Source organism: Salvia hispanica, chromosome 1 (genome assembly GCF_029641045.1).
Source record: "Salvia hispanica isolate PSC_SH4W2 chromosome 1, Shi_PSC_v1, whole genome shotgun sequence".
Taxonomy (NCBI): Eukaryota; Viridiplantae; Streptophyta; class Magnoliopsida; order Lamiales; family Lamiaceae; genus Salvia; species Salvia hispanica.
The window spans coordinates 37,634,516-37,653,454 of record NC_142692.1 but is presented as its reverse complement, the minus strand read 5'-3'; the positions used below and the strand labels follow the sequence as shown (position 1 = coordinate 37,653,454).

General features: G+C 37.2%; 6 protein-coding genes across 8 annotated transcripts; 2 read left to right on the top strand and 4 right to left on the bottom strand.

The window, feature by feature from the left end:
• The first annotated feature begins 2,858 nt into the window (after positions 1 to 2,858).
• On the top strand, positions 2,859 to 5,498 carry LOC125224386 (putative WRKY transcription factor 43). The gene is made up of 2 exons (XM_048127782.2): positions 2,859 to 3,180; positions 5,139 to 5,498. Exons 1-2 carry the CDS (start codon positions 2,873 to 2,875, stop codon positions 5,314 to 5,316), a joined length of 486 nt encoding a protein of 161 aa, XP_047983739.1. The 5' UTR covers positions 2,859 to 2,872; the 3' UTR covers positions 5,317 to 5,498.
• A 198-nt stretch (positions 5,499 to 5,696) lies between these two features.
• LOC125219539 (uncharacterized) lies at positions 5,697 to 7,267 on the bottom strand. Of its 3 annotated transcripts, none has more exons than XM_048121547.2 (3): positions 6,941 to 7,267; positions 6,335 to 6,427; positions 5,697 to 6,198 (listed from the first exon to the last, which is right to left on the bottom strand). In XM_048121547.2, exons 1-2 carry the CDS (start codon positions 7,090 to 7,092, stop codon positions 6,364 to 6,366), a joined length of 216 nt encoding a protein of 71 aa, XP_047977504.1. In that variant the 5' UTR covers positions 7,093 to 7,267; the 3' UTR covers positions 5,697 to 6,198; positions 6,335 to 6,363. The 3 variants fall into 3 exon arrangements, with proteins under 3 accessions (XP_047977504.1, XP_047977505.1, XP_047977503.1); XM_048121548.2 differs by having other exon boundaries at positions 5,697 to 5,986; XM_048121546.2 differs by having other exon boundaries at positions 5,697 to 6,143; positions 6,941 to 7,264.
• Positions 7,268 to 9,514: 2,247 nt separating this feature from the next.
• Positions 9,515 to 9,820, bottom strand: LOC148933729 (uncharacterized). The gene has a single exon (XM_089063180.1). It carries the CDS (start codon positions 9,725 to 9,727, stop codon positions 9,515 to 9,517), a length of 213 nt encoding a protein of 70 aa, XP_088919306.1. The 5' UTR covers positions 9,728 to 9,820.
• Positions 9,821 to 10,894: 1,074 nt separating this feature from the next.
• Positions 10,895 to 11,459, top strand: LOC125223720 (uncharacterized). The gene has a single exon (XM_048126988.2). It carries the CDS (start codon positions 10,989 to 10,991, stop codon positions 11,193 to 11,195), a length of 207 nt encoding a protein of 68 aa, XP_047982945.1. The 5' UTR covers positions 10,895 to 10,988; the 3' UTR covers positions 11,196 to 11,459.
• Positions 11,460 to 12,105: 646 nt separating this feature from the next.
• Positions 12,106 to 12,629, bottom strand: LOC125223719 (uncharacterized). The gene has a single exon (XM_048126987.2). It carries the CDS (start codon positions 12,480 to 12,482, stop codon positions 12,273 to 12,275), a length of 210 nt encoding a protein of 69 aa, XP_047982944.1. The 5' UTR covers positions 12,483 to 12,629; the 3' UTR covers positions 12,106 to 12,272.
• Positions 12,630 to 13,590: 961 nt separating this feature from the next.
• LOC125219646 (nuclear transport factor 2B-like) lies at positions 13,591 to 15,904 on the bottom strand. The gene is made up of 2 exons (XM_089063375.1): positions 15,466 to 15,904; positions 13,591 to 13,841 (listed from the first exon to the last, which is right to left on the bottom strand). Exons 1-2 carry the CDS (start codon positions 15,760 to 15,762, stop codon positions 13,767 to 13,769), a joined length of 372 nt encoding a protein of 123 aa, XP_088919501.1. The 5' UTR covers positions 15,763 to 15,904; the 3' UTR covers positions 13,591 to 13,766.
• Positions 15,905 to 18,939: the final 3,035 nt, after the last annotated feature.

Sequence of the window (18,939 nt, the reverse complement as noted above, 5' to 3'; positions counted from 1 at the left end):
TCATAATTTATTACTTCATCTTATCAATTTACTGCTTCATTAAAAATAATATGTAGTTCATTTTAATGTGCAAACAACACACCAGTTAAAGATGTTACTTCATTATAATATATTATTACTTCATTGTTAGAGTCATTTACTTCATTATAATGTTTTATTACTTCATTTTTAATAATAAAACCTACTGTATAAACAGATCATTTATATTACTTCATTATCATAACTTATTACTTCATTATATGAATTCATGCTTCACAACAACTAGATTATAGTTAATAGGAAAACAAATTAGTTGCATTACCTCATCACATAAAATATGTAGTTCATTTGAATAAAGCAGTTAAATAATTCGCACCTATATTGTACCCAAAATAAGTATGCTGAACGAAAAAAAAAAAAAAAAAATTCAACGAAACAAAACTCATTAACAGTGAACTAAAACCATTGGAAAGTGAACTAAATACATGTAAGAAGTGAACTAAAACCACCACTTAGGACTATCCATTTTCTCCTGCATTTTCTTCAACATGAGCAGTCCTCACTTCGCCTCATTACCCCAACAAATCTTTTGGAAGCCGTACAATGAAGACTCCAGGCCACTCTTTCACCTTGACACCAAAATTAATCATAACTATCGATGATGATGAAGACGACAAGCCAGAGCTGCACCATCATAGCAAAGAGAAGGTGGACAAACCTAACGTGGAACTCACCTCAGATATCCAAGGACCTCAACAAATGGAACTCATTATATTCACAATATACATCACTATATGCTCAATATACATCACTGAAAGCATATACTAGTTCACTATAGGCACAATTTACTCCACTGTATGCATATACTAGTTCACTATATGCTTAATTACTTCACTGTAAGCATATACTAGTTCACTATATGCACAATATACTTCACTGTGAGCATATACTAGTTCACTATATGCATAATATACATCACAATATTCACTTCACTATAAGAAATATTCACTTCACCATAAGAAATGTTTATTTCACTATAACAAATATTCACTTCAAATGGTCTCAGTTTAAGCCATATACTTATGCACCATTGTACTTCACTATAAGAAATATTTACTTCATAATGTCTCAGTGTACAAGCTAATTGTTATACTTCACTTCATAATGTCTAGTTACTGATATATACCATACACCTAGGAACCATTATACTTCACTGTAAGTCAGATTTACTTCATTATAAGAAATATTCACTTCATACGAAGATGAATCAGATTCGAATTAGGCTTCTTATAGAATTGATACCGAGTCCATTTGATCAATTGAAAACATGTGGCCTGTGTGAAATAGCAAATTTGCAGATCGTGAATTGACAGTTGACGATAGAGAAATCAGTTCTTGCGATGAAGAATCTGCAATTGATGATGGAGATTGTTGAACGTGAGCGAAGCTATGTAGATTGTATAATTGGCTAGGAGATCACAACAAATCAACGTGAGTGATGGAGATAGGGAAAATATCAGCATTAGCGATAAAAATCTATAGAATCTGCGTGAGTATAGCGAATTTGCAGATTCTGAAATCGATAATTGACGATGGAGTAAATCAGTTCTTGCGATGAAGATTCTTCAATTGGCGATGGAGATTGATGTGCAATGGAGATTACAACAAATTAGTCGGGGAGCAGGAGGCGACGACGGCACAGGTGTAGATATATTGTCGGTGCCCGCGAGAGGAGGTGAGCCGTACTCCCCGAGAGGCAGACCGGAGGAGGGGGCCACAGATAGGGAGGCAGCCGTGAGAGGCAGGCAGGCCGGAGGAGGGTGTCGCCGGAGAGGAGGTGCAAGTGTGCTCCGCCACCTCCGTCGTGAGCGAAGGAGAGAGTGTGTGTAAGCGTGAATGGTGTGTGTATGTGAAAATATGAGAACAAAGTTGATTTCCTAAAATACCCCTATGCAATTTTGATTAACTAATGTTATTTACTTATTTTAGTCATTGGATTAAGATAACATGTGGCTGAGATTTATTCTCAATTTATACACTTAAAATTAGTTAGACCTTGATCACTGCTCATTAAAAACTAATACTCCAGTACTAACTTTTTACTAATATTTTCTGCACACTTTTCGTCACATCTTTTAAAACTCACACTAAGCCAAATCGAGACATTATGTCACAAACATATAAAGTATTAAAGTGTCAGGATAACTATATTGTAATCAAATCGAGACATTATGTCACAAGCATATGAAGTACTATTAAAGTGTCATGGTAAACCATGTAATCTACCAAAATTGTATTTGTAGAAATTCAAATAAATGTTGCTAGTATTATTAACTTTGTAGATCACACTCATTCTCTAGTATCAGATCCAGAAAACAAAATTCAAGGGTCAAAACTAGTTGACCAAAGAAGGTCGTCAGTTGTCATTGCTTCGTTGGAATAGGCGTTTGTCGTAGTTAATTTGGGTTGTGGAAATCGCACAATAATAAGAGAAGACTTGGGCCAGAGACAAACCTTGCAAGGAAGCGGAGGCCAATTTATGAAATTTCCCAAAGATAACTCACGAACCAACGATGGAATCAATCGACCCGCCCATGCAGACCTAGCTAATCACCATTTAATATTACTACAAAATGTTTCGTATAAGTAACAAATGGTCAAATTCCAAACAAAATAAAGAACTCAACAAAGAATAATAGGCCTTGGACCATATACACCAGCTGACGTCAGCCCTTCCTTCATACACAACGAAAATATTCCAATACTAACATAATTATTTGTCGGCTTTCAAGCCGCCCTATTTTTCCATATTTGGACCACACTTTCTTCCATATTTATCTCTCATTTTTCTCCAAAACAAACACACATCACTTCTCTAATTAATCTCTGCAAAATGGAGGATCACTCTTCTAATCACTTTCCCACTTCTTCTTCTTCCTCTCTCTTGGAGGGTTTTGATATGGGAATCAAGAGAGAGAGATTCCACGTGGCTGAAAAACCTAGGGCATTCTTGTCTGAGGAAAACTGTGATAGGATGATGATGATGATGAAGAAGAAGAAGAAGAAGAAGAAGAAGAGTGAGAAGAAAGTGAAAATGCCTAGATTTTCGTTTCAGACGAGAAGCTCGGTTGATATTCTTGATGATGGTTATCGATGGCGGAAATATGGCCAGAAAGCAGTCAAGAACAATAAATTTCCTAGGTATACACACACACACACACACACACACACACACACATATATATATATATATATATATATATATTGGTATAAGAGAAATGTTATATTGCATGCCTTGCCTTACACAAAGTTCCTAGGTATATATAAAAACACACACACATATATGATATATATATATATATGGGCAAATTGTTGGAAAAATCATGAAGTTTGCTCAACTTCCGGTGGTGTCTTGCAACTTTAAAAACCAGGTAGAAAAATCATGAAGTTTAAATTTATTCTTGATTATCCCCAAAGCGAAAATTTTGGTAAAATTGTGTGCGATATGGAAGTTGAGAAATCATGTGTAGACGTCATCATCGGTGAGTTAAACGGTGTTGTTTATTCATCACCGCTGAATTAAATGATGTCGTCTATTCATAAACAAAACAGTTCTTTCAGTTGAAAAACATCAACTATTAGACGACCAAATTTTTATGTGGTGGGATTGTTTAGAATAAATCCAAACTTCATGGTTTTTCCGACTGAATATTAAAGTTGCGGGACATATTAGAATTTGACCAAAGTTCATATTTTTTCCGGCAATTATGAGTTTCATATTAAAAGCGTGATCGTCATTTCCTTAAAAAGATTTATGTAACATTATTTGTGACCGCAATATGAAGTGATTTAGATAATTTATACGTTTGATTTTGAAATGTTACAAGTTCTAGAAATATGTTATAAGATGCTAGAGCTAGACATAATCTAAAACTGAGATTAGTCAAACACCCTCTTAGTTTAATTTGTCATAGAAAAAAGTTTCTAAAAGAAAATGAGTGATTCGAGAAGTGTAGATGCTGCTTGATTGGAGGATTTGAATTGTATTTGCATGTTGCTAATTAGGAGGGAATAGTTTTGACTGGTCTTATTCTTACCACGAAAGATTTCCTTAATTAGGGAAACTAGTGGAAACATTCCATTGTCTACCAACCCCCGCCGCCACCCGCTGTCTGCGGCGGCGCGGCGGTATTCATTAGTTTTATATACTAGTACATGAAATGGTCCCAATTGTAATATATAGGGTAGAGATGGTAACAAATACTCCTAGTAGTATATATTATACTCTCTCAGTCCAAAAAAAATAGTTTTATTTGTGGATGGTACTAGTTTTAATAAGAAATTGATAAGAAAGAAGGAGAAAAAATGGGTAAAATACGAGAGATAAATTTTCTATTTTTAAAAATGAGACTATTTTTTGTGGACAACCAAAATGGCAAAATAAGACTATTTTTTGCGGGGATGGAGTATTATATAATATATAAGTTTGGTTATCGTGAAGATTATGTTTATTTAAGAATTATGTGAGAACACTACGTTGATGTGGAAAGTCACTGCATTTGTCGTCAAATTAATTGCAATGAACAAATGGGTATAACTTAATAGGAAGTTCGATCCCATGCGATGTTGTTCATTGTTGTTCTTTGCGATCGAAATGCAATAACTGTATAAGCTAGAGGCAATCGAAATGCAATAACTATATCTAGAGGCAATAAATTTCATATTCTTTTAGTGCAGTGAAATCATTGACGAATGCAATAACTATATAAGCTCAATGTAGTGTTCTCTATGAGGATATTCATATAAAATCATGTTTATTTTGAAAAGAAACATTTCTAGTTTCAATCACGAAGAATTGCAGTATGTCGATGCATATTCTTACTGGATAAGTGCAACACTAGGGTTCGAATCCGACAAAAAAATTCATTGAATTTATTTTTTATGGAGTTCTAGAGATGGTTCATTTAATTTCATTTTTGTGGATGAGTGTTCCTATTGAGATCGAACCCAAATGCTTCATTATTCCAAAAAGAAATGTGAGAGTATAAAAATACTAGAAATAATTCTCATTTACACCGATATTTATTATTCATACTGAATTCTTCTCCTTCCGATGAAGTGAGGCATTATTGAAGTGACGAATTTGTTATTGATGGCAGAAGTTACTACCGGTGCACTCGTGAGGGGTGCAACGTGAAGAAGCAAGTCCAAAGGCTATCGAGAGACGAGAGCATCGTCGTCACAACATATGAAGGGAAGCACACACATCCGGTGGAAAAACCAAGCGACAATTTCGAACAAATTCTCAGTCAGATGCAGATTTACCCTAGTGTTTGAAAATAATGTTGCGTAACTCAAATTATAGTATCCAATTTCAGGTACACATAGCATGATAGCAACATATATATCATGTCGAAGATTGTACGTAGATTATTTATGTGTAGTGTGTCAAATATAAATTTCAACCAGAAATAATAATCTCTTGATTCATTAATTTATTCGAACATGATTTTTTTTGAGGGGGAAATAGTCATGTTTGATATGACTGAAATAGTCATGTTTTGTAGTACTTTTCTAGATAATGCAATGAATTTGTAAACACATTTAAAGTATTCCATGTTACATATGCAGAGTGCTTTCAACACAGTTGGGTCAAAAGAAATGTCTCAAGTATATTAAACCTGTAACAATATATTAACTGCAACAATATGTGTAACTAAAAGTAAAATCTTGTAATCATAGTTTCATATATTAGCTTATCACCAGCTGTTAACTGTCACCACCAGATCTAATATGGAGTAGTAGTATTACATTACAAAAAACTGAACCTCTATCGTCCGACACAACAAGACCAGTGACGAAGCTCATATCTACTCGACTCATTTTGAACATGCCACTCTTACTAATTAAAAACATGATTTTGAACATGACGTTTATGTAACAAGAAAATCCAACTATGGGATCAACAACTAAGAGCAAGTGACGAGCATAAAGAGCTGAGGAAATCCTGAAACATGAGAACATAGATAGGTACGAGGCCAAGGTAAAATCACTCATATTGATCAACTCAGTTCAAAGTCGCAGTAAAACACCAAAACTCAACCAGCTTGGAAAAAAGAGGCACTAATCACCAGATCCACTTCCTCTGCTGTAGATTCTACAATCTACACATTAAAGCTTAGTTGGTTGTGATGCTAACGATCATGACAAAGACGGGAGCTACAAATAGTTTAGCAACAGGATGCAAGAACCACATTAAAGATTTCTTAAAGAGCACATATTCATTTCAGAGACGTGCAATAAGGATTTATTTAGATTTCACATGAAACTCCATAGAAACATTTAAAAGAATCACCTGTGCTAGACGTAAATTGAACCTAACGCTTAGTCTTTCTTGGGGATATCTTTCTCTGAAATTTCCTTGGGTTTTGCCTTCTTCTCTATTTCCCTGCAATAACATCAAAACAAAATTTTGCTTCTGTTTAGGCTTACAAGAAAAAGAAAAAAAACAGCTCACACTCAGATCCATGTTATTAACCGCTACTGAATTGATCGAAAGATCTATCCAAAATTGGAATTTTATATCCCTCATCCAATTCTAACACCTTCTATTCCAGAATATCATGCAGCAGTTCATCATAGCTGCTTAATATGAACAATAAAGTATGCAAATTTGTGATAATCAATGAAGTCAGCATCGGATTCCCAAAAAATTGGTCAGAAAATTCAATCAGCATCACATTGAATCAATACCAAAAACAAAACATTTAGAATGATCAGAATTCAGATATATTCAAATTTATTTCCCTTCATTCAATTTAGTAGCCGATTAAAAAAAAGACAGGAAATTTTCAGTCACACTCCCCAGATTACGCAGTAAAGAGATCACAGTAGCAAACGAATTCTAACAAAAACGGCATGAATAAAATTCGTAGAGAATAAAGCAATTATCGGTGCATACTTAGCGGCGGAGGCGGATTCCTCCTCGAGCCAGCTGCGGATTTGGCGGACGTTTCGGCGGAAGATGGTGGCGGACTGCTTCACATCGCTCCGCAGCAGCAGCACGACGGCGCTCACTCCGGCCACAGTAAGTATGAAATTAGTCAGCGCCATTTTTCTTTCCAATACGATTAATTCCACTGAATAGAGATCAAGACTGATCGTTTCGTGATATCACAAATCAATTAATTAGATTTCTAGGGTTTTGAACAAATGAAGAATTCTTGGAAGAAAAGAAAATTGGGGGAGAAGCGGAATTCAATACTGGAATCATTTCGGGCCTGGCCCGCTATCCTAACGGGCTATTGGGCTAATTCAGCCTTTTATTTATCCCTTCTTTGATCGCCATTTCCTTTTTCTTTAAATTTTGTTTGCCAATATTAAAAAACGACCGAGCATATAAAATAATAAAATCATGGAACAAGTCAACAAACACATAAATATATAAAATCAACTAACGAAAGAATAAAATGACAAAGTTTTACCAAATTCTGAATTTTTGAAAAGCGTGTACGTCCTTTTCAAAATTAAAATAAAAGATCATGAAGTTTTTAATTTGAATTTCCGATGACATGATTCTTGGAATTATATCACCGGTCTTGTTTCTTCCTTTTTTCGAAGTTTTAGATGTTGCACTTGAGAAGAACTAAGAAAAAAAAATCTAACCAAGATAATACAATACATTCTTTGTGCTCGAAAAGTGTTTAGTATGTCTTGTTTTTCCGATCACATTTTCTCTTGGGACTAATTTTATGTTTAGTGTGAGTATTTAATAAATATCGGAAAAAAAATGATCAAATTTTGATGTAGAATGAATCAATTATACAACAATATTTATTACTAGTATTTTATAAATTAAAACATATTAATAAAAAAATGATAAAGCGGCATGGACTCCCATGCATCATCTTATCCTTTCCCAGTTTCCCCTCTTCCTTCTTCAATTGAAGAGAGAGGGAAAGCAGAAGCAGAAGCAGAAGCAAAAGAGAAATGAGTGAAACCGATGAGCAAACAAGAGCTCTACAGGAGCTGTGCTCGATGTTGACCGACATCCTCCGATCACCGCCGCCGCTTCGCCTCTCGTTGATCCCTCGCCTCTCTCAGCCGAAGATCTCCCCGGCTGCTTTCGGGCTGCTCTTCATCGGGATCTCCGTCGCTCTGATGCTCTTCAGCTTCGTGGCTTTCGTGGTCGGCATCACGCTCATGCCGCTCGTCATAACGCTCATGTTTTTCTTTTATTTTGTCGAAATTCTCTCCAATTTGTCCAGAATCAGCCGCGCCATCTTCTGGCCTGCACCTCATTCCTATAATTTTGTCTCAGGTTAGTAATAACACAAACTTTCATCTTATTTTGTCCATTTACAGTATCACTTTTTTTCTTCTATTTTTATTTTTATGAACCCAGGTTTTCAAACAAGGACACAATTACCTACAGAAATCCAAGCCATCAACTTTAACTCCAAATGTTTGTGTTCCTTTTTATTGTTGATCATTCAATGACTTTCCTTCAAATTATCACAAATTTATCTCCATGAGCTAGAAGGGAAAATCGTGATACCAACTCGTGCCTAAGGGTTAGGGGCATTTGAATTATTAATGAAAATAGATTGTTAGTATTTTATTACGGAAGTCACAACTGAGAAAAATTTAAATTTCACATTTAATAGTATTTTTTATTTTAAAAATTCATAGGATTTGTCATAATTTCATCAAGTTTTTCGATTTAAACGGTTATTATAAAAAAATAAATATTAAACTATTATTGTGTTATATTGCAGTGTGGAATTATTCAAGATAAGATATGGTGCGGCCGGCCTATGTAAGGGTTGGAGAAGATTCGAGAGCACCATGTGTTGGAACATTAAGGATATCTTTGTATGTTTGTCTATATCTAAATCCTCCATATTTGGAGACGATTTATTTTGTCACCAACTTCCATTGTAAACAAAATAAAACAAATTTGCATTATTGACTCTCGTTTTCAAATATTTCACGTCATATGTCACATAATAAAACTGAGCCCTAAATCAAATTTTGAAACACCCTAAAATGTAAATTGTGTATTAATTGAGAACTACTCCCTCCGTCCCCAAAATTAGAAAATGCATATTTTTGTGAGACGGACTAAAAATGAAAGAGTGCATATTCTTGTGGGACGGAGGGAGTATATCTGTAATTCACGTATCCTAAATTCTATAACTTGACTCTGTACTCGATCCCGTAAAATTGGTATCGCTGTATCGGGTACGTAGTACTTGATACCTGTCGGCTTTCCCACCTGGGTATCCATTTTGGCACCCCTTAGTACATACGCGTTATGTCACAAATATATTGACCCAACTCCCAAGGTAAAATGAAATGAAATCATTCATTGCAAAATTGATTAAAAAAAATACTAAAATTATAAGATAAAACTCCAATTCATGCCCTTGTGGATACATGAAAAGGTAAAAATCCAAAACCAACCAAATAGCAAAAAAGAGAAAGTATAAATAAGTAATGTAGGTAGGGCAAGTGAAACAAATAAATTGAGCATCTACCCAACATATATGTGCACTCCAATGGCGAGAAAGAAGATGCAAAGTATAGCGGTAAAGATGATGGTATGCACTAAGATGGAGAGGCCGCTCGTCCGCATGTTGACGAACTCTATCCCCCTCCTGCCTCCAGGGAGTTGGAACAATAACCCAGGTGACAGTAGCACGAACAATATCACCGGTATAAGGATCGGTGCCAAATCTGCCGACATTTTATCTCTTCTCCCTTAGTACTATGTTTGCCTTGCTTTGATGTACTTGGAGAGTTTTATGTTTGAAGCTTTATTTGTAGAATCAAGTGTACAGTATTATTTGGAATACTTTGTAAACAATGCCTAAGTGAACATTGGATTTGTCACCTATATTTATAATCATAGTAAATGAATAATAATATCTTTGTCAAGCCGAGCCGGCAGGCTTGTTTGCTTGGGATGGGCCATTGTGAGTTATTGGGCTATACATATTTAATGCGGCCCAATTCCTTTATTGAGTAGTAATAAACAGCAGCCTAACTCAATTTCAGATCAAATTATCGAATATAAAAAACACTTGACATATCATAGTGCAACAAATATGAAAACGAAACAAAACACGATAGAAGATCCACAAAAAAAATTACACTCTCTGCAGTCTGCACACATGATGAATCACCACTAAATCAAATTAAAATCTCATCAAGTCTCACACCTTTTGCACGATGAATCGATAATCAATAGAGACATCATACCATCTCATAATCGTAGATATCTCGACAAAGCTATCTATCTCAACCTCAACCTTACGAAAACCCAAATCCTTGGCCAGCTATAGTCATAATAACTGCACAAAATCTCCACACACAAAATGGAGTAGACTGTTGGGTTATAAACCCACCCCACATCGGATGAGTGAGGGAAGTTGAAAGGTGTATATAATTCATGTCCAATCTCAATTAGTTTGAGACCTTTTGAGAGTGATCCAAAAACAAATCCCAATCCAAAAACAAATCCCAAAGAAAATCCGTGCGGGCTTGACCCAAAACGGACAATATCAAACTAATGTTGCAGTCCCAACACTGTAGACCTCAATATTTGCTACTACTATAAAACCGGACAAGGGATGAGCATTCAAATTTCTATTCAGATTTTTATCTAATCCGAACCACTCTGCAAATTAGAAGTTTTATGAAAAAAAATCTAATCCAAATTAAATTGTCCTAAAATCCAAAATAATCCAAAGATATCTAAAAGAAAAAAATGTGGAAAGAGTAGATAAACAAAACTTTCAAAGATAAAAAGTTGAAGTAGCATTTGTTTTTTAAATATTCCACTTCTCTTTTATGGGATTCTCACCTCTCCAATTTATCCCACACACCCTTTTAGATATTCTTCTTCTTGCAGCAGCTCTTTATATCTTTGCAACAACACATAATTTATCAAAAAAAAGAAAAACACACACAAACACAAAAACTTTTTTTTTTCAAAAATAGTAAAAATGATTGATTTTGCAGCAGTGATGATAGCCACTGCACTATTTGCATTTCTGTGTCCAGGGCTAGTTTTGCAGCTTCCTGGTAAGAACAAGCCAGTTGAATTCCTTAACATGAAAACAAGTGTTCTAGCCATTGTTTTGCATGCTGTGATTTATGGCTTGCTTCTTGTTTTGTTCCTCGTTATGCTCGACATCCATATCTACGCCTAGGGACATTCTTCCCGTCAGGGCGGACGCAGAAAAGAATATTGGTTAGAGCATTCCTGGTTTCTTGTTTTAATGATGTCTTAGAATAAGAATAATCTTTGATTTTTTATCTATGTTTGTTTAAACTTGTTTTGGTGCACCTTTTTTTAATTAGAAGGGAGGATGAGAAATTGTTGCTGGAATATTTTGATTTTGTTTCTTGGCTAATCTCTTGTATTTGGAAATGATTGGACATTATTGTATGACTAGTATTGTTTTCCCTCTTTATATGTTAACTTTTACTCTACCTTTCAAAGATTATTCAAAAGTGCATTTAAATATTCTCTCTCATATTTTCCCATCAACATTGCACATTTTGTATATTGAATATCATGATATTATATTTATGGCATATCATGTATTCATGTCTTCAATATTCATATGACATACAATATACTAATTTTTACTAGTATCTAATTATCTATAATCAATCCACACAAATGTAACGCGATTGAGAGAATGGTACAGTAGACATACAATTATTTGATAACCAGAAATTTGTTACATGAGCAGCTTTAATCATATTGGTAATTATTTCTATATTTTATTATTTCTCCAGTAAAAAACTATTATAATAAAATTGGTATTTTTTACGATTGCTTAAATTTTGTTAATTGATTTTTTTTTTTAAGTATAATCTTAATCTGTCAACGTAAAATACTTGGCCTCGCCACAACCTTCGATATATGATGCATGATATTTTTATTTTATATTCTCGTTATAAAATTTTCAAAATATTTCACAAATTCTTAAAAAGAACTCATTTTAGAGTGGACAATTTAAAAATAAATAGGTATTATTGCAATCCTACATTTAAAAAGGAGAAGACAGTGTTTATATTTCGATTGATATATTAACTAAATTGATACAAACATCACCACAATGGAACAATATGAATTCAGACCTCGATATGTATACAATTATCCTCCAATCACAAATCAAGAAAATGCACAAATATTTCTATAAATCAATACAACTTCAAATCCAAAACAAAGCATGAAAAAAATAATCAAGAAATATGAAGAGAAGCTGGTATCTGAATCAGCCCATATACACATGAATTCCAATAGCTAACAAGAAAATACACATAAGAGCAAAGTAAATTAGGGCATGAACAAGAATCGAAACTCCACTTGTCTTAAAATTACCAAACTCCACGTAACGGTTACCGCCCGGTATCTGAATCAGCAGGCCCGGTGAAAGCAGCACGAACAGCACCACCGCCACGAATACCGGGCCCCAATCCGACATCTTTCAATGATTTTCGGGCTTCTCTCTTGAAATGCAACAAAAATTATAGTAGTTGTCTGAGATAAGGAAAACGGCTGGAAATATATAGAGCTGAGAATATGAAAAGTTGAAGATTGGTTATCAAATGAAGCTATCAGAGATTGTTGTCAAATGAAAGCTATTTGAGATTCACATCACACTTTATGGTTATTTATTGTGTATTACGGAGTATTATCTATTATAGCAATTAAATGTTATTAACTTAAAAATAATCTTTATGGATGTTAATGGTCGAGTTTTAACTTTTAATAGCCAATTGTACGAGAGAAGAAAAAGGGAAAATATTTAAAATAATGTTTGAACGTCATTAGACGTATTTATTTACGAGAGAATAAAATTCGGAAAATATTAAAAATATTGTAAATAAGATTATGTATAGCGTTAATGTGTTGTGAAATTTTTTATAAATATAAAAGTGGACTAGGTTTAATTGACGGATCAAGTTGGAAAAATTAGATTATATTTAAGAGAGGATGGAGTATTACTGTATTATTATTTACTGAATTGGGAAATCAAATTTATCATATTTGAGTCAAAATTTAATACTATTACTACTCAACTTCCATATTTTCCGCTAAATTTTGTTCAATGTTGATTAATGACTAATTATGATTGCAGAATTGAAAATCGACCGACACCATTCAATAAACTCGATTCTGTTCCATCAGTTTATCGGAATATTGATTTTTCGATAAAAATCGATCACATTCGTCTAACTCAATTGTGTAAGTTTGGCTCAATATTTGGTTTGGCAAGACCAATTAAATAAATTAATCGTCCATAGTTAATACCAAGAAGATTCCATGCTGATAGGCGACAGCATAACCAAATAAGAAAAGCATTTCTTGCATAGTTCAAGTTAGAATAGCGTGACAAATGGACTCTAAGCTAAGAATTTATGCTCAAAATAATGAAACCCAAATCTCAGTTTACCTAAAATGAAAATGGATTATTTCATCAATTTTAGCTGTCCCAATGTGATCCAACTGCCTGTGATCTTCAATTCTTAATGCCAACAAACATATTCAAGTTCATCTAATAAAGTTGTAAAGAGAGAGAGTCATGGTAATGAAACTCAACAGAAATCATTACGAATAGCTAGTAGAAATACACACACGCCCAAGCAGATGAAGCTAAATCCAACTTCTGGAATAGCAGCATTGTTTTTTACTTTAAAACACAAAAGAGCATAGGCAAACAAATTTTGGTCAAGCCCCTATTTCTGTTCGATTTGCACTGCCGGCCTCAGGCATAATTCAAGCGGAAAATATCATTTAGCACGTAGAAACTTCCTTGAGGAGTTGGCATCAGGTGGAACATCTGCACATCAAAAACACGTGGGGCGAGAGTGAGGTGATAATTTTCAGACGAACACGAGTATTTTCATGAGGAAATCTTGAAGATCAGTTGGCGGTATGATGATACTGAGCAAGATGATTACGATGAAAATGAGCCTCACAATCCATCTAGATACATGTAATATGATGCAGAACATTTCAAGTTCCAATATCAAATTTATTACTACATGCAATGCTTTCACAATCATGTGAATAAAAAAGATGGCTAAGCTACTTGTCTCTAGACGGTAACACTTTTGCCTGCCTGACAGAACTTATTAGTTTCATACAATGCCACATTTGAGCATATCCATGTTAATAACATCGATAATACATGCAATGAAAAATATGCATCATGGAACCAGAAAACTTTCTTACACGTAAAATCCAACACTCCAAGTTGGGAAAAAATCTAAATCTAAATCTTTCTTACACAGAGGATGGAGAAAACAAGCAATAAAAAATAAGATACTAAATTAAGAAAACGTGTACCACGCTTGCAAAACCAAAAAAGTTCTCCATATCACAGTTTATTTATCACTAAACCAGAATAATGAAGATCCATTTCTTATTGTTAAGTCATCAGCCAAAACATGAGCAGTTGGGATAAAATCCAAATCCTGGTCCCTGCTTGACATCAAGTAGGGCATTTGGCACCTAGATGAAATAATTGAGTTCACATGAACTTCACCTCATCATTTATAATATGGCATTCAAAGTATCAACAAAATCACATGACTATTCAAATATCAAACCATTAACGACCAAGGTTGACACATTCCACATGCACAGTCAACCATGAAAACATAGTTCCAATCTTCCAGAGAGTAATCCAATCGACGCCTAATGTTTATATGTTAGATTATCACATCTGCAGTAATTAATATTCTCAAAGTGACCACAATGAGGGTCAACTAAAAATCTTTATAGTTCTAAATCAAACAACATTTCACTTAACTGGACTTTACAAGAGCAAAGCAATCAACATTTTGCTCCAACAAACATGCAACAAAGGATCAAATCACATTCTAAATTTCAAACTGCAATAACCTTCTTCATAATGAATACACAAACAGGTATAAACTTGAAAACAGAATACCCACAGCTATCAATCTAAGGATAAGTAGATCACTAGATCACAAACTCTCTCTCAGTTATATACCACAATGATACATGGAGAAATTCAGATGATATTGCAAGCTTTAAACCTTAAATGCATTTGGCACATTCAGCAATTAACTACTTCACAAAAATTCCTTTTAAACTTGCAGTTCAATCTCTGAATCCTATTCAATTTATTTCCTATTAATGAGTACCAAATCTCAATGAAGTATTTCCGGATTCATCAATTTTACGGTATCTATCTCCAAAATTTCCATCGGATAAGGCACACTCGGCAAAATTAAACACACTAAAATCAAATCACTCAGCGTTCAATTTCAACTATACTACTTCCCCAAATTCCACAAATCAATCGCGAAACAACAGGAGAACACCACAAAAATCAAAATCAAACCACAAAACCTAATCAATCCCCAAAATCCAGCCAGCGATCACACGATTAACAAATCTCGATCAAAACGGATGAGAAAATTCGACGAAATTACCTGACTGAACTTGAGCATGTGCTGCTCGCCGGCGAGCTGCAGATTTCCAGAGACGAAGACAAGCATTCCGCCGGCTGGGCCGGACGGCTGACAATCGACGGTGCTGATGTGGTGCTGACACTGCTGGAACGGCAAACTGGTGAGCTTGGCGACGATGTTGGTGGATCCCATGATCTTCTGGCCCTCGAAGGTGAGCATGGAGCCGTCTTGGTAGAGGCTGGCGAGGCCGGCCCGATTCGCATCGAAGGTGGAGTAGTAGTGCTCCACGAATGCCTTGGCCACAGAATCTGGATCCATCGCTGGCCTCTTTTCCCTCTCTGTTGGTTTCAAGTCTGCTTTCTGCAAGTCAATTTCTCAAATCGTGCAACTCACACAGAGGGGATTGAGACTCGGAGTAGAGAGAGGAGAGTGAGAGCTATTTTAACATTTTCTAAATATATAAATGGAGAAAATATAATATGAAGCGTGTATTATTTAGCTGGAAATATACGCTAATTGATTGGGGGATTGCATCGTCTGCGTGGGACCCGCGCGCTTGATTTTCTATAAAATTATCTTTTCTTTTTTTTTCTGATTTTAATGATACACCAAGGTCGATTTTCCTGGGCCTTGGGCCCAATTTGGAACAGAAAATGTCTGGTAAGAATAGCTTAATCTTAGTTTGATAAATATGGGCCTCAATTTTGGGCCTTGTGCCTAGTGGTTTTTTTTACAATAACCTTCTTTTATTTTATAACTTTATAACTCCAAATTTAGAGCATCCGCAATGGTCGGCTAGCGACCGGCTAGCCGATTCGTCGCGCTGACCGATCGGCTAGCCGAACCATTGCAATCGGCCAGCGTAAAATCGGCGAGCGGATCGGCGTGGGCTCGCCGATCGCTCGTTGCTGGCCGAAACGCTAGCCGATCGGCTAGCCGCCATTGTGGAGGCCCGATCGGCCAGCGATCGGCCAGCGCCGATTTTCGATTTTTTTTTTTTTTTTAAATCATATATAAACGCGATTTTCGTTCATTTTCATTTGCACCACTTGTTTTAACGAGTTTCCTCTCTCTCTAACTTTCTGTTCAAGAGCATCATCGAGTGATGGATCACAACAACGAGTCCAGTCCGGCGGCGAGCGGCTCTCAGACTCCCACAGTACCCGTGGGATCTGGATGGGGGCAGATGGGCCCGGGATTTAACATCCCTTGGAATCAGATGATGGGGGATGATGGCTGGTGCGATGGGGGGGAACCAGGGGGGTATGCCGGGGGGTATGCCGTGGGGGATGCCGGGCGGCGGGCAGGGGAGCGGCGGGCAGTCAGCGCCCGGGTGGGGGGGTATGCCCCAGATGCAGCAGCAGATGATGCTGCAGCAGATGATGGGGATGATGTGGCAGGGGGGATGCCGCACGATATGCATCCCGGGATGCCGGGGGGGTGCAGGGGTCACCGGGAGGGGACGCGGTATATCGGCCCTCGCTTGATTTTTTGACGGCTTCGTCTCACACGTCGACCCCGGTGGAGACGCAGTTCTCTGGCGATGACCTTCTGTCATTGCATGATATGGGGATCGATCTCGGGGACGATGATACTCCCGTTCGAGCGACGCCGGCCGCGCCGAGGAAGAAGACGAGGGGGAAGGGGAAGGGCAAGGCGGTCGGCGAGTCATCGCAGCCCACTGCCACCGGCCGGAGGAAGTGGACGGAGGATGAGTACGCCGCGGTGGCCAAGGGGTGGTTGGAGGTGTGCGACGATCCACTGGTTGCGAACAACCAGCGGGTCGTCAACATGTGGGCGAAGATCAGGGCTGCCTATAAGAACCACTGCCCGCACGGGAAGGACTTCAGCAACGAGGAGGTCCGGAAGGGGTGGGAGCGCACCAAGGCCGCGGTGGGCCGTTTTGCGAATTTGTACGCCAACGCCCTCCGTCAGCTCAGAAGTGGGCAGACTGAGGACGACGCCCGGAGGATAGCCGCGAGTCAGTTCCCCTTGGAGGGGAAGTATAAGGAGTTCACCTTCTGGGAGTGCTTCTTGTTGCTGAAGGACTCCGAGAAGTTCCGGGCTGGGTGCGACGCTGGGTGGCCGAAGAAGCAGCGACTTAACTATAGCGGCGACTACAGCGGCAGCAGCGGCGGATCCCACGACCTCCCCCCGGATGCTGAGGAGTTTCCATCCCCTCCTTCATTTACTGGTCGCCCCCGCCCGGTTGGACAGAAGCGGGCGCAGCGGGCTGCGAGGGGCGGATCCCCCCTATCGCCCCGCGAGGTCCAGTCCTCCGCCCTCCCAGCCGCCCCACTCGAGTACACTCTCCATTCGCGTAACCAAACGCGGGCTCAGATGTTACAGGTCTTCCGAGAGTGGAAGAACGCCACTGACCCCACGGAGAAGAGGTTTCTTTACGAGATGCTCGAGAGCATGCGTGCTGATTTAGAGATCGCGAGGTCACGGCTGGGGGGTTCCGACGTGGGCTCAGATACCACGGGTGGCGGCAGCGGCGGCGGAGACGGCGGCGGCGACGAGGAGGGCGACGGCGACGGCGATGAGGAGTAGAGAGTGGCGGGGCTCGGGTGTTGAAGCCCTTTTTTTTAAAAAAAAAATCATGTACTTTTTTTTTAAAATCTTTGTACTTTTTTTTTAATGGAATGGATTATTTTTCCCGTATATGTGTCGTAAATTTAATTCCGTATATCGCAATTTTAATTCCGTAAATGTAGTATATTTTGAATTATTTTTATTGCGGCTGGCCTATGGCTGGCCTAAATCTAACGTGGCAGGTGGTTTTTTTAGTGTTGCTGACGTGGCAGAGGAGAGAATGGCTGGCCTATGGCTGGCCTAAGCACCATTGCGGATGCTCTTATACTCATATATATGATAAAATGATAAGTACCTATAGCCGTCCAACAAAACATATTCTCTCCGTCCACCAATACAAGAGGAGTTTTAACCCGACATAAATGTTAAAAATATAATAGAAAGTTGATTGAAAATACTGTATTAGTGAAAAATAAATCATATTTTTTATACTATATTAGTTTAATAATAAAATGTGAGTAAGATAAAGTTAGTAAAATGTGTGGTCAATTACTAAAATTAGTTAAACAAAAGGGAAAATTTATCAGTAGACGGATGAAAATGACAAAATGGAAAGTTTATTAGTAGATACTACTACAACGATGCAGAGATCTTAGCTATCGGCTATCGCTTTGCTCAATTGCCTAAATTTTATATTTACTTTTTAAATTCCCTATTGGGTGAAGACAAATTACAAAATATGACAATTTTATCTTCAAAATTTTTTTTTTGGATTATGCTCGCCAATTTAATTATATTTTTATTTATAGAAAAAATGGGTTGTCACAATTTCGTTTGGATTGTGACCATTTGCAACAAATAATGCGTATGAAATTAATCTAAAAATATTACTCCTAGTAGACATATGCGAAGTCATGAATCATGATTTACGACCTCACTAGCGAGTGATTTGCACGTTTC

Bases quoted from the DNA above. Each gene is read 5' to 3' on its own strand.
- LOC125224386 (XM_048127782.2), top strand. From the start codon at position 2,873: ATGGAGGATCACTCTTCTAATCACTTTCCCACTTCTTCTTCTTCCTCT. The intron at 3,181-5,138 runs GTATACACACAC...TATTGATGGCAG, and splicing joins AAGAACAATAAATTTCCTAG to AAGTTACTACCGGTGCACTC.
- LOC125219646 (XM_089063375.1), bottom strand. From the start codon at position 15,762: ATGGATCCAGATTCTGTGGCCAAGGCATTCGTGGAGCACTACTACTCC. The intron at 13,842-15,465 runs GTAATTTCGTCG...TTTGATGTGCAG, and splicing joins ACATGCTCAAGTTCAGTCAG to ATGTTCCACCTGATGCCAAC.
- LOC125223719 (XM_048126987.2), bottom strand. From the start codon at position 12,482: ATGTCGGATTGGGGCCCGGTATTCGTGGCGGTGGTGCTGTTCGTGCTG.
- LOC125223720 (XM_048126988.2), top strand. From the start codon at position 10,989: ATGATTGATTTTGCAGCAGTGATGATAGCCACTGCACTATTTGCATTT.
- LOC125219539 (XM_048121547.2), bottom strand. From the start codon at position 7,092: ATGGCGCTGACTAATTTCATACTTACTGTGGCCGGAGTGAGCGCCGTC. The intron at 6,428-6,940 runs GTATGCACCGAT...ATGTTATTGCAG, and splicing joins GAATCCGCCTCCGCCGCTAA to GGAAATAGAGAAGAAGGCAA.
- LOC148933729 (XM_089063180.1), bottom strand. From the start codon at position 9,727: ATGTCGGCAGATTTGGCACCGATCCTTATACCGGTGATATTGTTCGTG.